Below are 22,042 nucleotides of genomic sequence, written 5' to 3'. Positions count from 1 at the left end.
TTTACGGATGATATATCGACAGACTGGATATATTCCATTCGAGTCTATTTTAATGAGGTGTCCTACGAGTAAAAAGACGTCAAAACTGCGCCAAAGAATCAAGTTATGTTTGCGCAAAGGATCCTTCTTGTGTTGTCGTAAATATTCTAGAGCAAGTGAAACTGTTTGAAAGGCATACGAGCATACAGTAAGGGTCGTAATGATTTTATATTTATATCTGTCAAAAGATCTATCAAACCGAATTTAGCAAAGCACGAAGCCCAAAGCGTTAAACGCGCATAACCAAATGGCAAGCATGCTTTTTGGAGCGAGCGCACTACGAGGAGCGAGAATGGGTCACGCTTCGCTGCTTATGTCCCGATCGCCCCAAACGGTGGCCTGTGAATTGCAAAGCTCTTGGTATCCTAATCACTTTCTCCTCTACCTTTTTGAAGAAGCAGTTTGGAGTTACGTCAGACTCCGGCGAAAAGTGCAGGGCAAGCAAATAAGCGGCTAAGGAGCTATTCGTAGGCATTGCTGCCAAACCCGGGTAAGGCTGCTCACTCCTCGGCGATCAATGCTATAGTATATCTAAACTTTCGTAGCAACATGTGGTAAGTTTTGGATTTTTGGAGAAATATCCGTCACTAAAAACTTGGCAATGCGACTCAGATGTCAGGTTTAGGCAATAATTGCAAAAAAAAAAGAAAACAAAAAACAATAGCAATGCATAAATAACAAACTTTTATCATTGTAAGATGCCATGACATGATGAAGCATCAAAAAATTCTGCAAACAGCAATTGTTTCCTCATCTTGTGATTAGATTATTATTCATCCCAAAACCAACATGCCTCACACTCGAAATAGGAACCCTAGTCCCATCCCTGAGGTAACATGGGATACGGGATTGAAGGAAATGAACGAAACTTGGAAGGGAGCTATTGCCTGTCTTGGAGTTGCTGTCTTCTTTGTCATGACCATTGGGATCATTTATTGGCAAGTTGTGGATCAGCCTAACAAGAACTGGATTCTGAAGGGGAGTTTTAGTGGACTGATTTGGGAGAGAAGGACACACTCTCTTGTCATACAGACACTAACAGAAGACAAGACATTTGTGGAAATTGACGTTGGGAATGTGGGGAACCCAGATGTGGAGGTCCCGTTCGTTCGTAATCTCTGTTGGCTTAACAAAACCGAATTCTGCTATACATGGGATTCGTTTGCGGAGGTGAAGATTTCTTTGGAAACAGTTGACGAATCGCAGACTGAATGCTACAGTTTGACTTGGACGCCGGCTCACTGTCATGTCGACCTGAAGGTAGAATATGGATATGTTCGAAACACTCATCATTTAGACACGTAGTAATATATTTTTTCTATGCCCACCCTCACACAGTTTGCTAATGTTATTACTTTTAAATCAGTAACAGTGTAGCCTAATCTGAAACGCATTATATATTTATTCCACGTTTTGTTTATTATTGAACTATGTGTCGTGTCTATTTGTGTTTTATCAGTTGCTTAAAACTGTAGGTAGCCTAACTTATAATGCTAGTAATTCCATTTCTGAATTTATTTTATTTTATTTTATTTTACTTTATTTTATTTTATTTCTGTTCCTTTAGACATGTGATGAATCAGATTTTTTTAAATATTTTTGACATTTATTCTAATGTGATGATGAGGGAATTCACTTAACACTTTACGCTCTGCTATCCATTGTTGAAACAGAGCTGAAAGGAAAACTGTAAAACATAATACTCAAAAATGAGTTTATTGAGCTTCACCCTAGGGATTAGGATACAAATTCTGATTCAAAATCATTTTTCCTTAGAAGTGGACCCGAGGTTTGTCTGCAGTGAGCAAATCCTAATACAGTCCAATCCATGTCCTAATCACATTGCCTTTTTCCTGTGAGCTATACCTGTCTCCAATTCTAAGGGAAGAACTATCATTTTTTTTTATTATTCATCGTTGCAGTGAAACACACGAGCTGCTCACGCATAACAGAAATGATCCAAGTGATCAACAAATAGAGTGTTTTGAGACTGTTTCGCTGAACAAAGGGTATCATTTAGATCGATTAATTAAATTCAGTATATTAGCCTTTGTATGTCTAAATCGCATGTCTGGTTTTCCAAACCGTTATGGTAGAATGGACTGCTCACAAACGAAAAAAAAAAAAAAAAGAAAGAATGAAAGAAAGAAAAAAAAAATCCAAAATGAACATTGCTCCAAAGACAGACTTTATATTCTCATTCATTATTTCTATGGCATGGTATCGTCATAATAATAGTGTCCTCTGTCTGAATGATTTCAATTCCCTCTTTTCCAGGACTGCTTTTCTATGGTCAATGTGTCTTGGTATGGGGGTGCTGGTGTTCGCACACCCAGCTGGCCTATAAACAATGCCAATGCTTCCATGCAGCCGTTTATCATCAGTGACCTGAGGGATAACCCGTCAGGTTACGGGTCAGTCTTAGAGCGCTACTTCCTGGGATCGTCAGGTAAGGAAAGACCAGTTTCGGGTCAACTACTGTGCCCTCGCCGTATCGGTCGCCATGTCCAGTCACGCCTTGTTTATCTGTCCACACGTGTGTCCACTTGTGACTGGGTGCATGCCACAAAATTCTCTTTGGCTTGAAAGCATGGACTTAGGCCTACTGTACACAGGCACTGTAACAAAATATGGGAGGGTTGCCTCCGCTTATTAGTTGGATGATTACCTAACAAAGGACATCAAGACTACCTTCCATCTTAAATTAACTTGTTTGCATTCCTCTATAATTGCCTTTCGTTTCTATAAAAAGTCATGTTGAGCAAAACAAGTGAGAACCATGGTGATGTGAATAACTGGTACTTACCGGTTATTTTTAGGTGTGAGTTCAGTCTAGGGGATGCCTTTCGGACGGATGTAGATGGTTAATGTGATTCAGTGAGGGGGCTATTGTAATGACTCCAGGGACCTAAGACCACCAGACTGCAATGAGAGGCATGCATGGCAGGGCAGCTGAGCTCCAAACCTGACCATCCTCACTAACACACACACACACACACACTCACACACACACACACACACACACATACACATGCTCACTCACTGAATAACTGGTGTGTCTATTATTTGCGTTGTGTGTGAGTTAGTGTGTGTGTGTGTGTGTGTGGAGGGGAGGGGGGGGGGTTCGTTTTGGAAGAGGCCACACAAACACCACACACATATGCGTGAGTGGTGTGTCCAAGTGTTTGAGAGAGACAAATTTCAGCAGCTAAAAGGTGAAAGTGGTAATCTGTGTCCCAGACAGCTGAACAGAATTAGATTAATGCATGAGGTGTGACATCAGCTAAAGGGCATAATTATCATCATGTGACCCAAACAAAGGCCTATTATGATTTCCTGGATGATTGTTTGTACAGGCTCTCGGTCCTTATGTAATAGTGTTACGAGTTTAACCAAAAGGGTCGCATGATTTTAATCCCTTTTCCACCTTCCCAAAGTACAGTCTTCATTAAGAGGACCTCTCAAGCTTGCTTTAATTGGCCTAGTTTGAAAGGGGGAAAAAAATGAGCTTACACATAAAGCAACTGCTTTGTGTTGCCAAGTAACCACACACAGACAAATACATATCGTGGTATATAATAGTGTAACAATGATAATGCTGTTGGCATGAGTTTTAAGGCAACCAGCTGCTGCATCCCTTTTTTTTTTTGGTTGGCAGAACTTGATCATAGATAATTGTTTTCCCTCAACTTGCCATTAGGCAACTGAATGACGTTGTTGTTCGAGTTTGTAAAATGAGCCCCCTTTGACCTCACATAAACCCTGGGGATAACCTTTTCAGCACTCTTTCAAGGTATGTTTACGTTAAGAAGTCTGTGATACTTGCAGTTTTTAAGCTGGTTACAGATTTTTACGTCAAGTTCAGTTATGCAATGTAAATCAAATTCTTTTATGTGTCCAATCAGAGTGGCTCATTCTTGAAGCTTTGGAGCTTTTTTTATATTGTGTTCACTCCACAGTCTCATGACACAGAGCATGTGGTGCATCTTGCAACTTGCAGTGGCTCAGCACTGTGTGTGTGTGTGTGTGTGTGTGTGTGAGGGTGGGGTTTGCAGACCTAGTCGGCTGCACATGCTTCTACCTGTAAAGTACACATATGTTAATATACATGTAACACACACACACACACACACACACACACACACACGCACAAACAGTATATATAAAAAAATGAGAATTGAAACTTGAAGCTGCTTGACTAATTATATCGGCGAGTAATGTTGAGACGACTGAATGTTTAATTATTTTTTTTTTAATAAACTTAGATCCTCGTTAATGTACTTGGGCACCTTAGCAACACTTGCCATCTACACAGCGATGGTGCTTTAGAAAATTTCCATGATTAAGGGAATACAATAAAGTTAGTGTTTTTCAGATTTTCCATTACAGAGTCCATGAAATTCTGCCGGCATGCAAGTTTAGAGCAAGATTTACAGTATCATGGTATTAACCACCAAACTGCTTTGAGGACTGTTCATTTGTTTACCATCATTACTGACCCATATGCTTAAAGATTAGTCTAGGATTTCTCAAGCACCAATCTAAAAGTACCTAGTAAATGATGATCTTTAATCATACCAAGTATATGTCATTGTGTGTCTGTCTCAGTGAATCTAATGGGCATTCATAGTTTAAACATCATTCCCCAAAGTAGAGATCTGAATTGTTCTTTCTTTCTTTCTTTCTTTCTTTCTTTCTTTCTTTCTTTCTTTCTTTCTTTCTTTCTCCAAGCAGCTCTAACAAACTTCTTAAAGGATTGAAGGATTTTGATGTTTTTTGAGGGTTTTTTTTTTGTCTTCCTGTTTTAGTGAACTAATTTAGGAATGTGCAATAAGATTTCCTCATGACTTTAAATATCACTACCTTTTTATTTTCCATTTTCCTATTTTGTATGATACATGAGGCTGAGACAAAACACTCTCCTAAATACGATTGATGGTTTGGCTCGTGTAGAAATTTCCCCAACTTATCACTGCAGATAAGGTTTGGGAGAGATAGCTGACAGTTTTCATTGCTAGTACTTACAAATGATGGTATGCATGGTCCATTTCAAGCACATCTGCCTGCAAGTCTGTTGGCCGGTGAAAGTAATGGGATTATTTTATTGCTGATGTTCTTGTATGTTTATTTCTCAGTGCAAAGAAACTTTAGGGACCTCAAGAAGAGTCTTAAAAAGACCTCAGCGAAACACTGTTCCTCGCTGTAGGTTTTTGTTTTATCCGTAAATTTTCTTACGCTATTCCAACGTCTCTGTTCAGTGGTGATGAGAAAAGACTGTAACAAGGACCATTCGTAAAAATAAAAATCAGGGAAGATACTTCAGCCTCTTCATGATTTCAGCTGTCTCATGCTTTTACTCTGAGACGCGCTGAGACACTTTAAATTTTTGTGATTTACTCCCAATTTTTGCGACCTCACCAGCCCCCTTGATACAATGGAACAACCAAAATTCATGCTCCTGAGCGAAACCACAGTTGATATTTTATGCTGCATAGTGCCCCAGAAAGAGCGTTCAGTAATGTCAACATCATTAAGAGGCTTTTTACTCATCAGCTCTCACAACCGTCTGAAAATATCCCCCCTTCCCCACCTATCCCTTCTTTCTTTGAGAATAAGCTTTTTTTTTTTTTTTTACCTCGACACTAGCTGCCATATTGTAAACAACTGTGTTAAATACGAGCGGTAAAGATGACCTTATCCATATGGCAGAGAACTGGATATTGGGCCTCAAGCGCTTCCTCTCTAATCCTGGTGAACTAGTGGCTGTAAAATTTGCTGAACCCAACACACCGCAGAGTAGGTCAACCACCTGACCTTTCACACCACACAGCAAAGGAAGACATCACCCTAGATTATCAACCCATGTTGTCTTTATCAGTGTTACCCTTTATAAAGGCAGGGAGAACACAATTATTAGTGAGTTGCGGTTAATTGTGTCTTAGTTCCATTCAGCGTCTGTTAAATTCATTTCTTTCTTTCTTTCTTTCTTTCTTTCTTTCTTTCTTTCTTTCTTTCTTTCTTTTTTTCTTTCTCTCTCTTTTTTTTAAACAAGCCGGGCCCTCTTCAAGAAAAGGGAAAGGAGGATGTGATTAGGCATTCATCTTTCCTTTAAAGAGCTAGTGGAAAATATTTCAGGAAAGCTGGTGGTATTTACTGTAGGGAATTGTTCTAAAAATAAGAGTCCGTTCCCCCCTCTTTAAACTCCTGAGGAACCCACCTTGGCCATAACTCAAGCCCTAAAACTCTCTTAAATTTCACCAAATGACAGTTATTGATTCCCTCCCTCCACAGATTCCAGTATGTTACACGCACCTCTGGAAGGGGCCTCCTGGCTTTTGAAGGCTCATAGGTAAAACTGCTTTGAGACGCTTTTGACTCATGGCTGAATTGGTTCCAAAAATAGAACCATATGGCAGCCTACAAGACTTCTTCCACTCAAATTCTGTGGCATTAATTTTTCCACTTGATTGTCTTCTTTCTGTTTTTTTTTTTTTTCCTTTCGTCCTAAAATATACGCTGTTTCATCATTTTGAGAATAAACGAGTGAACGAACGGTTCATTTAAACCTGATTTTCGCAAATCTTCAGTGTCAGACTATTCGTCTGCACATACTCACATTTTTAATTTCGTGCTAAATTTGATATAGCATATCATGGGAAAATGAATTCGTTGCTTTTATTGTACATTGCAGTTGACCAATGGACTGTGATTTAATACCCTGGGAAAGTTGTAAAAGTGTTAAGCATATCCCTTTGACATTATCCAATGCTCACACTTGCTGGACCCATCATTGCCAATATCCAGAGCTATCCATCAGTTGTATAAACCTTGATGACTATTTTTGTCAGTGACTGATGACTGGTTTTGTGAGCCAAATTCAGATATTTACATGTCATACAAGATGTATATGTACCTTTCCACTTAAGCAAGGCTTTCAGAAAGAACGCCGTTCCTAATTTTTTCCAGTTTCTTTAAAAAAAAACCTCAAATCATGTGGATAATAAATCATTCCTACTTTAAGTAATGATTGGAAATGTTTTCGGTGAGGTTTTTAGCACCCGTTGCATGGTAAGTTGTTTACCACCTGTGCTCCGCTTTAACCCGGTTTTGAGTGATAGAGCTCTTCCGTCTTCTTGACATGGTGGTACCTATAAAGCCGTAACGGAGAAATCAGGTAACCTGGGCGTGAAAGTGCTTGAAGTATAATCAGAGTGGTGGCTGTGGAGTGCTTGAATATGTGGATTAAGAGACAGTTTGGTCTGAACCCGAGCTTCCCAGAGCAGGGCCGGTTGAGAGAGAGGGCAGCAAGAGGAGGTGGTGCCGGTGGTGTTGGTGGTGGAGGGGTACTCAGGCATGGCAAGGAAATCTGAGAGGCAGAAAGAATTCCTGGGAGGGCAACTACATCTGCAGACACAATTATCTGGTTCTCATAATCTCATCATTTCACAGGGCTATGGAGACAGCAGCAAAGGAGGTCCCTTAAGCCATCATGAGTTTTCTTTTTTCTTGGGGGGGGGGTTTGGACTTGCATATCTAAAAGTTTCTGAACAATTTTTTGTTTGTTTGTTTGTTTGTTTGTTTTTGAATGTGTATTAAAGATTTGCAAAATTTGAAATGTCATGGAATTTAAATGTGGCTCTGTCAGGGTTGTTAACTTGACTTTTCAAGGCCTTCTGTCTTACCCACATCAATTACTATGGTTTAGCCTGTTAGTCTATTAGTGCGTGACCTACCACATCATGGATTACAGCTTTAATGAGCTGTGGCTCAACAGATATAGATCTGTAAAATGTTTTTCCCACAGGTCAGGGTCATTAGTCAAGGTTATATGCATTACGTGTTCTCAAATCATTCATCACCATTCAGGATTTTTCCGTCATATCTCAAGTCCAAGTCAGTCTGAATCTGTTTCTTATGAAACTGAACACATTTAGTGGACAGTGAATGTTACACACTATTACAACACACAACAATTAATAAACAGCATATGAAATTAGTATACACTACAATTAATTCATGTTTTTAAGTTTATTTAAATCAAGGGAACTGTTTATTTAGACAGGTATGATTATACTGACTGTGGCAGATAACAAATGATGTCAGATAAGATTATAAAACAGGGAGACATGATAAAATTTAGAATCATTAAGCCAGGAAAACACATTAGATAAGTCGTATAAAAAGCTGTTTTGAATTTCTCATGTTTAATGTCTTTAGATATATCAACACCTAGCCTGAAAAACGCTGGATTTTTAAACTTTAAAAATATATGCATGTGAGAGTGTGAATTCATGCTTATATAAGTCGGTGTAAAATTTTGAGAGAAGCCACAGTGAATAAGTGTACATTTTTGACATAAGAAGCCATGGAGAGCAGCTGGGTTTTATGTGTGGATGTTATCTAGAGGATGAAATCAACACCCAAGGTCATGTCAGAAAGTGGGGTTAATAGTACAGAAGAGCAATATATTTGATATTTTACTCGCATTAGATACTCCTATTCTGCCTTGTGCTTTGACACTAATCCATAGGAAAAGTTCTTCCAACACTTGCCCCACTTCTGAATGTAGTGTTGTGCTGACATAGCCCCTTGGCCCCTCTATGCATGTCATTGCCGAGGAATCTTCTAGAAGATGTCTCACCATTAAAGCTGAAATGGTCTCTGAGACCACACTGGACTGTGTCATCTTCACTTTCACCACTTAGAACACAGAATGAATAACTGTTGTCTGATTCTGTTTTTCTCCAGAGTCCCAGCATGAAAAAAAAAAATATTTTGTTGTCCTGTGACTGCTGACTGTGGCATTTTTATACGAAACACGGAAGGACATGAATGCAAGGAAATGAATAATGAAATAATTAATCCAACTGGAGTTGTTGTATTCCAAGGTGTATTTCTTACAGTTGTGTTGTCTGACCATCTGAAAGGTGTTGCTGTATTGGTGGCCCCACACATCCCCCTGCATGTTGGGGTGGAGAGTAGACAGCAGTTCTGCTTGCAGTCCCCATCCAGTATGGACCGAATGCCTCTACAATACACTGTGTGTGTAGGACAGAACATCAAAGCTATTCATCAAGAGGCAATGCAGCAGCTCTCTGTGCCCAATCGAATACTGCCAAACATGGATGTCTTACGGTACGTACACAGTCTCAACTGATTTAAATTAATCTTTTAGTGACTGGTTCTGTGGCTGCTCTAACAAATTAACCAGTTTTTAAAGGTTCTCCAAGTAACCTTTTTTTTTTCATAATCCTTTAAACCCAAAGGTTACCTTTCTGGAAGTTTCTGGTAAATGTCGACTCAGGGCTTAAAGTGGAGAGGGAGTTGAGGACCTTCTCCAATCGACTAAGAAGGCATCGTTTAGGGGAGGGAGTTATCAGCCTCAACGAACATTCCACATCTCTCCTCTCCAATATGGTGCGTCACACTATCCTTACTGTCCCTATGCTCACTATGTGGTCACTATGTCGTCCTTTAGCATAACCTTAGCTCAGAGTTGCTATTCCATTTTGCAGTGAATTTATAATACAAAGGTTGACGTTAAGATGCAAAGTGGTTTATGGAAAAACTGGCATTTTGAAGTGATTGGTATTTTTTCAATTATCAGATGCTTTCTCCTGTGAGCCACAGTGTATTTTTGGCAGACAAAAATTGGTTATTTTTATATGTGATACTTTGTTCATAGTAGGTGTTTCTGTGCCTCAGTTTTCTTTTTTTATTTCCTGAAACCCGTCTTTAGAGAGCTAGCATAGTATTTTAGCTAATATTAATGCTCTCTGCTTTATTTTAATATATCCGTTGGATTAAAAAATGCGTCCATTGAATTTTAAATTGAAAGCGTATTAGGCCATATTTAAAACATCTCAAATATTGTAAAAATGAAAGGGTGATGAGACAGTGTTTTGTGTTTTTCCAGTTTGTGCTTAGTGAGCTTTGTATCTCTCCTGGTTCTGACCTTCAGTCTTAGGCTTGGAGCAGTTTCACTCTGAGCTGATTAATCTCTAGCTTTCTCTGGGCTCGAGCCTTGCACCTGTCGGGGGTCCATGTGTCCGTGAGCTCTCAGCTGCTGCCTGTGCCCCCACAGGCTGCAGGCCGGACAGGCAACGCTTCCCCTGAACGTCGCTGTAACTCTGTTCCTATAGTGGAACAGAGAAAAACAACAGATATTCAAAAATGTGGAAAAACGTCAGTATGTAGCACAGCTAACGTGACATTATACCACAGAAAGCTCCTTGTCTCATATGCAAAAGCAGAGAGTATCCGAGATAATTGTTTCAGAGTTTAATAGAGAGTCTCAGCTTTGCAGCAGTAAAATCAGAAATGGGATAGTAGTATTGAAACAAAATCTAGATTTAAATGTTATGTGGCAAGCCGTTTGTCAAAATGATTTGTCAGAATTTCAGTGGGCGTCTCACAGGAGGTATTAGTAAGAGAAAAAGATTATGGAGCAAAAAGAGAGAAATAAGATTTAGACCGGAATTTTTTTGGGTTTTTTTTACCTGAATATTAACAGCTTAATTTAAGGCTCATTCTTCCTCCTCTTTTTTCTTTTTCTTCTTCTTACTGTGGTCGTTGTTATTGATTTTTTTTTTCATCAGTCGCAAAACTGTAAAAATCTTTCCATTTTACAAGTGAGTATAAAACCAAACTGAAAAGATTTTTTACTATGGGCATAATCACAATCACCTGACCCCAGTCATCTGAATGCTGTTTGAATTTTGTTGTTTGTTGTTTGTATTAAAATGGCATACTTGATAGGATTAAGTGCCTCTAATTACCTGCCTTATACCAAGCCACTAATCTTACGATGCCTAACCATTTTAAGAATGTTCTTGGATTATTTTCCGCTGGCACATTTGAGCAGGTGGACATTCTAAGTCGTAGATACTAAAACCGCTGATCTTAATCAATGCCACGGTCAGAGCTCTGGCAAAGCAGGATTTGCTTTGATACTAGAGGATGCATTCCAGCTAGGGTTACCTAGGGACTTAAAGCTGCAGTGTACAGGGGTATAAGAGTCTCACATTAAAAGCTACCCCCCGGATTGTTAGGTTCAGTCTTCACAGAGGAAGAGGGTTTGTTCTGGCCAGTGACTGTGGACTTTAAAGGCTTTGTTTTTCTAAGCGGATCCACAGCAGCCAGAGAGGGGTCAGGGAGGTGTGATGCCGGCTCCCCCGAGAGAGAGAGAGAGAGAGAGAGAGAGAGAGAGGCTCTTCTCAGGTTCACCAAAATGCCATTGGGGAGAGGAATGGTTTGCGCTGAGCTCGCTGTGCTCTGGAAGAACTTGAGGATATGTTTGCTGTATGTTTGATATGGGCACAGCACAAGTGGACTTGTCCTGTTGGCTTTGTGAATAATGTTTTCTGAAACATTTGTGAATCCAAAAGACTTACGAGCTTTACTGAGTCTGTTTAATTCTTACATCTCTAAATTATGTAATCAAATTTATTTAAAAAAAAAATGGGTAAAAGATGAAGTTTTCCTTGTTATAAAAGATGCAGTTGTAGTTAATTAGTGATGCGCAGAGCCTCACATAGACCTATTTTCTTCTTTTCTATAACCGAACTAAATTCATTGCCAATCATGCAAACATTCAAATGGCATTCAGAGATGGGTTTAATCTAATGACTGATGATGAACAAATTTAACCTAACGCCATTAATAATTAGCCGTATTTACAAAAAGTAACTAGCTCAGATATATTAAGTAGTATTATAACCCAGTGATTCACTTATATGCCAGAGGAAGAGTTCATTCACAAACTGTTTTTCTATATGAAGTTTTCTCCAGTCTTTTTCTTTATAGACTGGTCAATCCCCCCCCCCCCCCCCCAAAAAAAAAGATTAGTAGCAGTAACAGGGAGGACATGAAAGAAAGGGGGAATAAGCAGAGGACCTGTTCTCTCCCAGAAGAGAATGTACTCTATGTGAAATACCTCAGAGGATTAAAAAGACAGTAGTCTGTAATACTATGTGTAGACCTCTTATTACAGTCATTGGAATTATAACATTGAACACTAATCCAAGTGAACTATAAGTGACTGCTGAAATAAAGGAAACACCAACATGAAGTGTCTTCACTGCACATTAATTCATCAAAAGCTACCACAATAGCCTAGCATAGATCGTACAAGTATCTTGATGTGACACAACTTGCTCTTGAAAAATCCTGTTGGTCGGTGTTGTGTTGATTTTGGTCATATACGCTGTCTTAGACACTGCTTCAGAATCTCACACAATAAGGTCAAGATCTTGTAGCGGAGACAGCCGTAGCATATGGTTAGTATCGCTCTCATGTTCGTCAAACAACTAAATGACTTGTTCATGCTGTCCACCCATTGTCACCATGGTAGATACCATTATATATCAGGATAGGAATGCCTTCTCGTAGGATGAGGGTGATGAGGTGAGAATGGGTTTGTATTTTTTGGCATATACCATGCTCTAAAAGAAGTTGACTGAACTTAAACCATGCCAGGAAAATGTACCCCACATCGTAAAACAGCCATCAGAATCCTTCACCATAGCAAACAAGTACTCAGGCCTGTAGGTTTCTTTTGGCATGCGCAACACATGCACTCATTTGGGTGTTGAGAACAGGGTGAAAGATGACTCATCTGCCTATATGAGTTTTTTTCCACTGCTCAATAGACCGCGGCCTGTGATTGCTGCACGACTTCCATAAGTAGTTTATGCATTGTGATTCAGCTGTAGCGTCCCTCTTCCTCATGTTCCTTTTGGACTTGAGTACCGAACATTTTCATACGTAACCTTGAGCACAACGTAATGATATTTTGTAATTAATATAGAATCACTGCACTTGTGCGGAAACAGCTGTTTTGTACATACTTTATATGCATAGTTTAGATTTGCTTTATTTTGGAATGAAGTTGGCCCAGTGGAAACTGGCATCAAATTACAATCAACTTAAAAAAACAAACAAACAAACAAAAATCTTCTGCAAGGTAGTTTACTTTACAGTGTATGCAATACATACAAGACACATGAGAATGAAAACTGATGCAGTCATTTTGAGTTAAACCCACAGAGGTAGTGCCGTTCCCCTAAATAATTCCTCTTTTTTTACAAAAGCACATGGGATAAAAGATTTTTATTTACATTCCTCCTGGCTCTTGGTACCCCGTTTGCACTGGCCTGACACGAGAGGGTTTTTTTTTTTTGTTTTTTGTTTTTTTATCTGGGAAATGCAAGGGATGAAGGGGGTCTTGGTTAATACTTTATTCCTTTCTTTATTCCACTATCAATATATCACAAAGCTGTTTTTGGAGCTTGCCAGTCACTTTCCCTGCAGTGCTGACTATTTTGGAGAGCTTTGTTTCTGCTCTTCACATTGAGCTTGGCATGCCATGCCGTCATATTAAAGGATAAAACACTTTCAACTAGGCATTTATATGCCGCGTTTAGAATGTCCTGGCTGACACCAAAGCTCTCCAATCATCTGATTGAACGCTGATGCTGAGTAGCTCTTTTACATTAAAAGGCATTGGATTTTCATTAAAAGTCATTTTCTGATTAATTACCGTTCCCCAAATGTTTGAACTGTTCTGCTCTTTCTGCAGCCATGTTGTCGAATATGACAGGGAGGGGATTGTGAATTTGTCTTTTGCTTTAATTTACTGGAGTGTTTCCTTTATTTTGGCAGTTGTGTGTATATTCTGTCAGTGTGTTAATGTCCTTAAGAACTAAAATGCTCCTGAAACTGTTCCACATGACAGCTTTACAAGTCTTCAGATAATATCAGATGTGGAATGATTTTTGCTGATTTTTTTTTCTTTAGTTTCCACATTAGTTTTATGTAACAGTGTCATGGACTGCACCGGCAGCATGGCCTGGAATGAATTTGATTGTAAATGCACTTGCCAGGGTTCTGCGTTTATTGATTCGAGCCTACTTATGCACACTATGCTGACTGTCAAACCAAAATAGCTCTGAATGATTGTGGTCAAGTCATTGGCACAATTATTTCCTTGTGCATAAAACTGATCAGTAACATCTGATTGCCACCGACAGTAGATAGATAGTAGAAAAAAGCAAAATCTATGCTTTGTATACTATTATTTTGTATGTGTTGTATGTTAGTGAAAGGATTCCAGGTGAATTGCACTGCAAGATTATCTGTATGTCAGTCCATGTTCATGTTTAGACCCAAGAACTACAAATTATGTAATCTCTAATCCAAACAGTGCTTTATCACCAACCTCTGACCTTAGTCTTAGCTATAATCCAAGCTTTGATCTGTGCTCCACAGTCTTGGCTAATGCTGTAATTTTAGTGTCAGATGTCAACGTAAAACCAACTTGAGGAGACTAGCACCCCCAAACCTAGGCTCTGATCTTGATCTTTTACTTAAATATGTCCTTGGCCACTGAAAAAAATATTTTTGTCCACCATAACAAGAACCCTGTACTTGATTTGACCTTTGCCCATTGCAGTAAGATTGTAGCATTGTATGTATCCATCTGCACCAAAGAAATGGAGGCCCACAGCATTATGGGTTGTCTCTTATGTTTAATATCACCATCCCACCAAAAGTCAGCCTGAGAAAAGCTGAACACCAAAACACATCTGTGTGTGATAGAAAAAAATACAGAGAACTATTAATTGAAGTACTGTCCATTTTCTATGCTACATGGCTCTTTTAAGCCTACACCCTTACCAAGCCTGACTATGCAGTTCAGGGGGCAATCAAATATTCCCTTCAATGTTTATACTAAGAATCTTACATTGATATACCACAAAAAATCATCTATTGGGCCCCCATTCAAAGGCTTGACCAATTATCTATGCAGGGTTAAGGATTCCTCAATGATTCTTCTGTCAGTCATATATTCAATTGGTGATCCTCCCTCATAGAGCTAATAAACCAATTTCCCCATTCTGAGAGCAGGACCACGATAACCTCAATGGCAGGAGGAAGACGTCCAAGAGACAGATCAGGGACCTGCCTTTTGTGAAGCTTCTGAACATTTCCATCACTCTGTCCCCGTTCCTGAGAGTGGATTCACGGCAGTTCCAGGCCTCTCTGCAGGATGGTACTGAAGACCACTGGCTCAGTCTTCCATCTGGTCCACAAGGCCATCCGGTGAGCCACAAGCTAGGACCAAATGCTACTTTCTGGGACCTGGAAAAGGAAGCAAATCACCAGCCTTCAGCATTGTTTGATGATGAATACAAATTTGTATAGTTGATTTTGTTGTGCTGAAGGCTATGAAACTCATAGAAAGTATTAAAGGGCTTGCAAACCATCTACTGCCATGATAAAATGCATGAAAACAATGATATGCTAAAAAAACGGTTATAGCTGACGCTTGAAAATTAACTCAATGTTTCAAATGGACTTATTATACTATGAAGGTATTATAAAATAAAAATGTTAGTTCTTCTTCTTCTATGTGTAGTTCACAGTTTTGATTTTTATGTTTAATTGACTTAATCTATTGTGTTCCTTGAGTCATTTCATACTGAATCCTTACATACCATCCATGTATTTTACCCTCTATTTACCCTTTATTTCACCTCTTCTCCAACTTATTCCTTTCTTCTCATTTATCCACATCCTTCTTCCTCTTCACTTCATTCTTTCTCTACAGGTGCCCCTACTGACTCGGTGGAGAGGAAAGTATTGTGTCAAACTGAACATCACCAACCCAGAGGCCATTAACTGGTTCTTGGACCGAGTTAGCAGTCTGTATGCCCATCTGGGCATGGAGTATATCATCTTGGAAGGTAGCGAAGGGAACCCCTTTGAGGAGCAGGCTTTGCAGCCTCCCCCAGGGCTAGCTGGAGATGAGTACATTGGGCTTGTAGCAGACCTGGCTGAGAGGATTGGGGATTCAGCCATTGTGACCTCAGGAACAAGGTATTAGCTAATATCATGTATGAGCTACATTCACTTTGTTGTGTTGGACTAAGTGCAGAGTTGCCACTTTATCCCACAAAATACAGAATCTTTCTTTGAGAGAGATTCCCTTTTGCTCATTGTTATGGGATAGTCTCATGTTTTATTAGCAAGCTTGGTTGGGTGCCGTGACCAACCCTTTTCCTAACCCAACCTTTTTTTTTTTTTTTTTTTTTGGTTGAAGTTTTTGTTATAAAAGTTTATCCAGTAAAAATGCCCCACCCATATGTCACATCATACACTGTTTATTTTAAATACTGATGTAAGTGAAATTCCTGACAATATTTTTCACTTTAAAACTGATGGACAGATCTTGTATTTCAAGGGTGAAAGATGGGAAATGACTTTCAAGCAATACAATAATCATAAACCATAACATTGTCATGATGTCACATCTCAACAAAAAATGCAGCGACTTTCTTTCAAGGATGATGTAGCATCACAAGTTAATGACACCTGTAACTAACATGATACTATGCTTCAGACTTGTGGCAACATGCGTTTGCTGGAACAACAGTAACTCAGTTCTTTGTCATAAAACCTCTAAATGTTGCAAACTGACCCTGATACTGCTAACATTCTCACAACCTTGACACAGTTATGCACAAAATACTAATCTGTAAGCAACAAAATTTAAATGTTTGAGAATATTGAAGAAATGGTTAAACAACAGCTGAATAGATCTTAAAATATTTTCATATAGCATATGTAGCCAAACCAACTCTCGCTTTGGGTTCTCTGTGATAGTCTCACAGGGCCTAAGAAAGAATCTCATGAGCTAAAGCATAACCAGAGACTTTGTTAGTTTTGCCTTCAAATTAGCATGCCACCGTTATTTTTCCCTCCATGCTATCTGCGGAGTCGGCATGAACGAAAGATGTGTTCAAGTCAGTAGCCTGTTGGTTACGTAACACAACAAACAGTTTAGGAGATGTCCTGGTAAAAGGAGTCAAACTACCATTTCAAATTCTATCCTTATGTTATTCAAATACTATTTCAAAATAACACAAAGTTTACATGGAGGACTCAATCAAGGCTCATTTTCCCAGCAGAGACGCTGACAGGCGCTTTGTTTTTCTTCCATTTTTTCAGATCCAGCCACAAGCCACTGTTCATCCGCATGAGCCCCCTACAGTCTGACTGGACTTACTCTGGACTCAAGGGGATCATTCCGTCCCTCCTGCATCATAGCTTGCTGGGGTATAATTTCTTCATTCCCGATGCAGTAGGTAATAGTCCAGTTCTGTATACAATCCTGAGCAAAACACTAAGACACGTGCACTGTCCCAACCTCTCTGCTCCAGTGTTAGTCTGTCAGCTGAATGACTGTCACTATAGTCGTTTTTTGTCAGGGTTCACTTTAATTTGAGAAGTGCTTCACAACAGAGTAACTTTATTTTAGTGTTGCATGTCAGGTGTTGTGAGAACTGTTTCTGCTTTGCTTAATGGATTACTCCTAACGCATTCCTAAGCATTTACCGTGCCAGATCAGATATTTTTAGATATTCTAAGAATTCTTCAGACCTCTGTCTTTGTAATATAATGGGCAAGCTGACAATGTGCTTCAAGCTTCCAGCAAGTTCTGAATTAGATGTGGTAAAACAGTGATAAAGGCTAGAAAGATTAAATTCATGTTAAAGTGATTAAACCATACTTTATTTTCTACATTTTTATCCTTCATTCTTTCTTTCTTTTTTTTGTTTTAGAGGACTACAAGGTGTCACTGTCATTTCAAATACATGGTTGCACCTTCTCATTATAATGGACCCATTTAATGGAAGTAGTCATGTATTGGTATCATTAAGTGCCCAGTGGTGCTAATTCTGCTTACATTGGTCTGGTCCTGTTCAGGAGGCTCACTGTCTGACCAGCTCATCACAGATGAGGAACTCTTTATACGCTGGCTAGAAATTGTGGCCTTCCTTCCTGTCATCACCTTCCAGACACCTCCATGGGTCTGTGGTGAGGACTGGGTGAGTACGTGACATATTGAAATATCCAAGGGACGCGTGTTAAGCAGTAACTTTAATTTCAAAACCCGTTCCTTGACTTTTGCCATTTGAATGTAATTACAGAGGTATGAGTTAGGTGCTAGAAATCCTCAGGAATAGTCACTGTCTCTGTTATATGCATTGACCATATGGCTAACTGTGAAACACTGGGGCCCTCAATAAGGTCGCTATTTTTTTATTTACTCTGTCACAGGATCAAGTGAATCATCATATATAATACTGCTGTTATCTTAGTCATAAACACCTTGAGCATGATGAAGACACAGATTGTGGGAACTAATGTAGAAGTGATTTGTGAGAGCATATTCAAGTCTGTCAAGACTACAGACTCCCTGTGTAGCACTGGAACCCAATATTCACTTACACTACTGGGCACTGTGGATACAACATCTAAGGGAGACAAGAAAAATAAGTATTTTGAGGCCAATTTCAGCACAGAGAGTATCTTGCTACATATATTGATATGTTTGACTGTGTGGAGTTCTGCTCAGGTTTCTGAGTAGCTCAGAGGATCTTCTGGGAGACTATTTTTCTTACATTTTTTGAGAGTAATTGCTTGGCCTCCTCCTAGCATCACCTGTGGTTAAGGGTCCATCTGTTCTGCATTAGGATTTCTTTCAAATTTATGACCCTTAATCTTAGCCATACTGAAAGCTATTGCTGCAGGAATGATAATGAATTTGAGTATAAGCCTCAGAAAGAGACATTTATTGTGGTAATTGAGGTTTTTATTTATAATTGACATGACAGATAGGTTTAGAGGAACGATGTTATTTTTTCCAACTGATGGTGAACTAATTGTCCTAAATTTGTGTGTGCATGCGTGTGTGCGTGTGTGTATATGTGTGTGTCTGTTTATGTGTGTGTGTGTGTGTGTGTGTGTATGTGTGTATGTGTGTATGAATTTGTCTGTGAACTTGTGAGAGAGTGAGAGAGAAAAGAGGAAGAGAAAGAGAGACTGTTGAGTCAATGGCCATGCAAGGTCTAAACAGGAATAAAACCAGAATGGAAACCACAGGCCTGTTTTCTCAATTTGAATTAAGCTGAACTCAGGCAATGATTCATAATTCATCTCATGAAATGTTTTTTCTTGTCCTCAAAAAACATTTTTATGAATGTGGTTTTAGTCACCAGAGACTAAGTAGAATGTGACCCTTGGTGGAATGTTCTAGGCATTCTCCAGTAGAAGTACATGTGGATGGTGTCGAACCACAGTTCAAACACACAGAAAGATATGTTCAAGTATAAGGTCTTTAAAGACAGAGAACTATAACACCATACATAATCAGTACCAAAGAACTATCATTGTACATGACCATACCAGATGCATTGCACTTCCACAATGGCATGGACATCTTTTGTTTCTTCAGCAATGTCCCACATACAGGTGAGGACTCAATGATGGAAACATTACCTGAAAAATGAATTGAACTTTCAAGTCACTATATGAGTATTACACCAACACAGGTGTATCATATTAGGCGGAGTACGAATTACCAATATTTGTCAGCTACAGACAATGTCTGACACTCAGCACAGTTAATATAGGAGATTCAAAAAGGAAAACGATATAACTAGCAAAATTTGAAAGAGACCTGAACTTCAACTATATTGGTCACAAAAAACTGCAAGATGTTTTAGTGGTGAAAAGGAAACAGTGTCAAAAGTCAAGGCAGAATATTCCAAAGAGGGAAAAACTGCATCAGAAAAGAGGAGGAGTGATCAAAAACCTAAGCATACCACCAGACAGACAGACAGACCGACCACAAAACGGCCTCAAAATTTACCACAGAATTTAATCTGCATGTCTATGAACCAGTCGCAACAAAAAAAACTATACATAATGAGCTTCGCGAAACTATTATTTATGATAGAGCTGCCATTCACAAAGTTATGTAAAAATGCAAAACATGGTGTAACATACATAAACCTGGACCCTTGAGCACTGAGGGACAATGGATTATGGTTTGATGATCTGTTTTCAGTCATTTTCCTGCATCTGGATGAGTTTATGCTCGATCTGTTAGGGTTTGGACGTCCATCTTGTGAAGGTCACTGAGTCCATCGATGGGTCATTGTCTGGCAGAATAGCAGGCAATTCGTATGGAGTCATTTTAGGTAACCAGGTGCACTCCATGGCACGGACACTCAAGATGTACCAGTATTCATATACAATAACAGCACCCATACACTCCATGACGAACAGATTGAGAAGCGATTTCATGAGCACTAGTTTGAAGTAAAATGCCTTCAGTGGCCTCCCCGGTTACCAGATCTAAACATCAATGAACCTCGATGGAAACTTTTGGAAAGCAGAGAATGAAGCAGATTTCCCTTATTGAACCCTCAAAAAACTGGAAGCTTTCCTTCTTGAAGAAAGGCCCAGTATCCCATTAGACGGCTTAAAACTTGTATAAGAGAATTCCAAGAGGTACTGAAGCTGCTTTGAGGGCAAAGGGTGGTCTTACTCCCCTATTGGTTCTTAAACTTCCCTCTGTCGTGGAGTGTTTCCATTGTTTTGTCCCCCTGTGTATGTGTACACACACAGATATGAGTGACACAAATGTGTCCTCATAGGTTGTATTTCAATGGTTAGTTTCATTGTCACACTTGTGTGACATCCTTGCCATTGGTTAATGTACACTAGGGAAGAAAGTGGCTGGTCCTTTGTAAAATAAAGTCTGAAAAATCTGTTTGAATAGAGATATGCATGATCTTTTGCTTTAGTATTAACAGTGTAATAATTAATAAATGTATGTATGATTTTTTTCAATATGTGTGGGATAAAATCTATTTTAGTCCAGACAACTGGGTTTAAAAGAACTTCTAGACATATTTCAGGAACTATTTTAGGTCTAGGCACGTCCTTTTTAGCACTACTAAGGTTCTTGATGTTGTGATGTTTAGGTCTTGAACCTCACCAGACTCTATATTGCGAAACACCGAGAGTTTGTCGTGCCTCTCATATTGAAATATGCTGAGGAGTGGCAGGAAAATGGGAGTCCCATCTATCGGCCTCTGTGGTGGATCAGCCCCAGTGATCCGGTCACGTTCGCAGTGGACGATGAGTTTCTCATTGGAGATGAGGTAGGTTGCTTTGGTCTGCAGAAATTACAGAAGTAATTTTGAGAGAACAATTTACACACACACACACACACACACACACACACACACACAGGCACTCACACAAGCACATACACACACATACACCAACTCATGGACTCGTACATATGCATGATGCATGTCATTGCACTATGGTAACAAGTTGTGTTTTTCTCCGGTGTCTTCAGGTCCTTGTTGCTCCAGTAACAGAGAGAGGTGCATTGCAGAGAGACATTTACTTGCCAGAGAGTGAGTTTCAGTGGCAGGATATAAATAACGGTCAAGTGTTTGACGGGGGGACGTTTATATCGAACTACCCAGTTAGTTTAGAGGAGGTGCCAGTGTTCAGACGAAGACGCTTTTAAGGCCAACTTACTACATCTTTCTTGTAGCTGATTTTGTTTCCTGTATGTTGATGTTTTTCTGATTTCTGAATTTTTTGTTTGTTTGTTTTTTTGTTTTTTTCGTTTGTTAGTTTTTGTTTTTGTTTTTGTTTTGTTTTGTTTTTCCACTCGTGCTAATCTTATGTTGCACTTTCCATAAAGACCATTATCCGTGTCTCAAGACAAAATCTTGAGATTAGTTTTAAGACGATTTTATACTTGCACTTTACGAATCAAAATGATTTCTATTTTCACAAGGTTTCTTGGGGGGGTTTTTTTGTAAACTTTTGCTCCGTTTCATTTCACCCGCTGCTCCTTCTGTTTCTTTGTGCTATCCTGCATGTTTACATTTGATAAATGCTTACAGCCTTTTAAAAAAAATTGAACTTAAAAAAAAAAAAGAAGAAGAACAAAATTGTGCCCTTTTTATTTGCTTTATGCTTTAAACAATCAAAGGATTTCTGAGGAAGACCAAAAAAAAAAAAAAAGATTGTAAACACTGAGACGCCTCTTCCGCCGTAAAGACTGAGAAAAGCGCGTGGAAATGATAAACATCGCATTGCTGTACAGCCAGACAACCTTTTTTTT

At 39.2% G+C, this 22,042-nt stretch overlaps 1 protein-coding gene across 1 annotated transcript; it reads left to right on the top strand.

The window, feature by feature from the left end:
* Positions 1-828: 828 nt before the first annotated feature.
* Positions 829-21,436, top strand: LOC115826729 (SITS-binding protein). The gene is made up of 10 exons (XM_030790613.1): positions 829-1,299; positions 2,317-2,488; positions 8,967-9,174; positions 9,306-9,456; positions 14,947-15,141; positions 15,650-15,918; positions 17,050-17,186; positions 17,809-17,930; positions 20,877-21,056; positions 21,260-21,436. Exons 1-10 carry the CDS (start codon positions 829-831, stop codon positions 21,434-21,436), a joined length of 2,082 nt encoding a protein of 693 aa, XP_030646473.1.
* The last annotated feature ends 606 nt before the right edge of the window (positions 21,437-22,042 follow it).

This window comes from Chanos chanos, chromosome 13, assembly GCF_902362185.1.
Source record: "Chanos chanos chromosome 13, fChaCha1.1, whole genome shotgun sequence".
In the NCBI taxonomy this organism is placed as follows: Eukaryota; Metazoa; Chordata; class Actinopteri; order Gonorynchiformes; family Chanidae; genus Chanos; species Chanos chanos.
This window is presented reverse-complemented; position numbering and strand designations above follow the sequence as displayed.

Coding starts and splice junctions, on each gene's coding strand:
- LOC115826729 (XM_030790613.1), top strand. CDS start 829: ATGCCTCACACTCGAAATAGGAACCCTAGTCCCATCCCTGAGGTAACA. Junction 9,175..9,305: donor CCAAACATGGATGTCTTACG/GTACGTACACAG, acceptor TTAAACCCAAAG/GTTACCTTTCTGGAAGTTTC. Junction 21,057..21,259: donor AGTTTCTCATTGGAGATGAG/GTAGGTTGCTTT, acceptor CGGTGTCTTCAG/GTCCTTGTTGCTCCAGTAAC.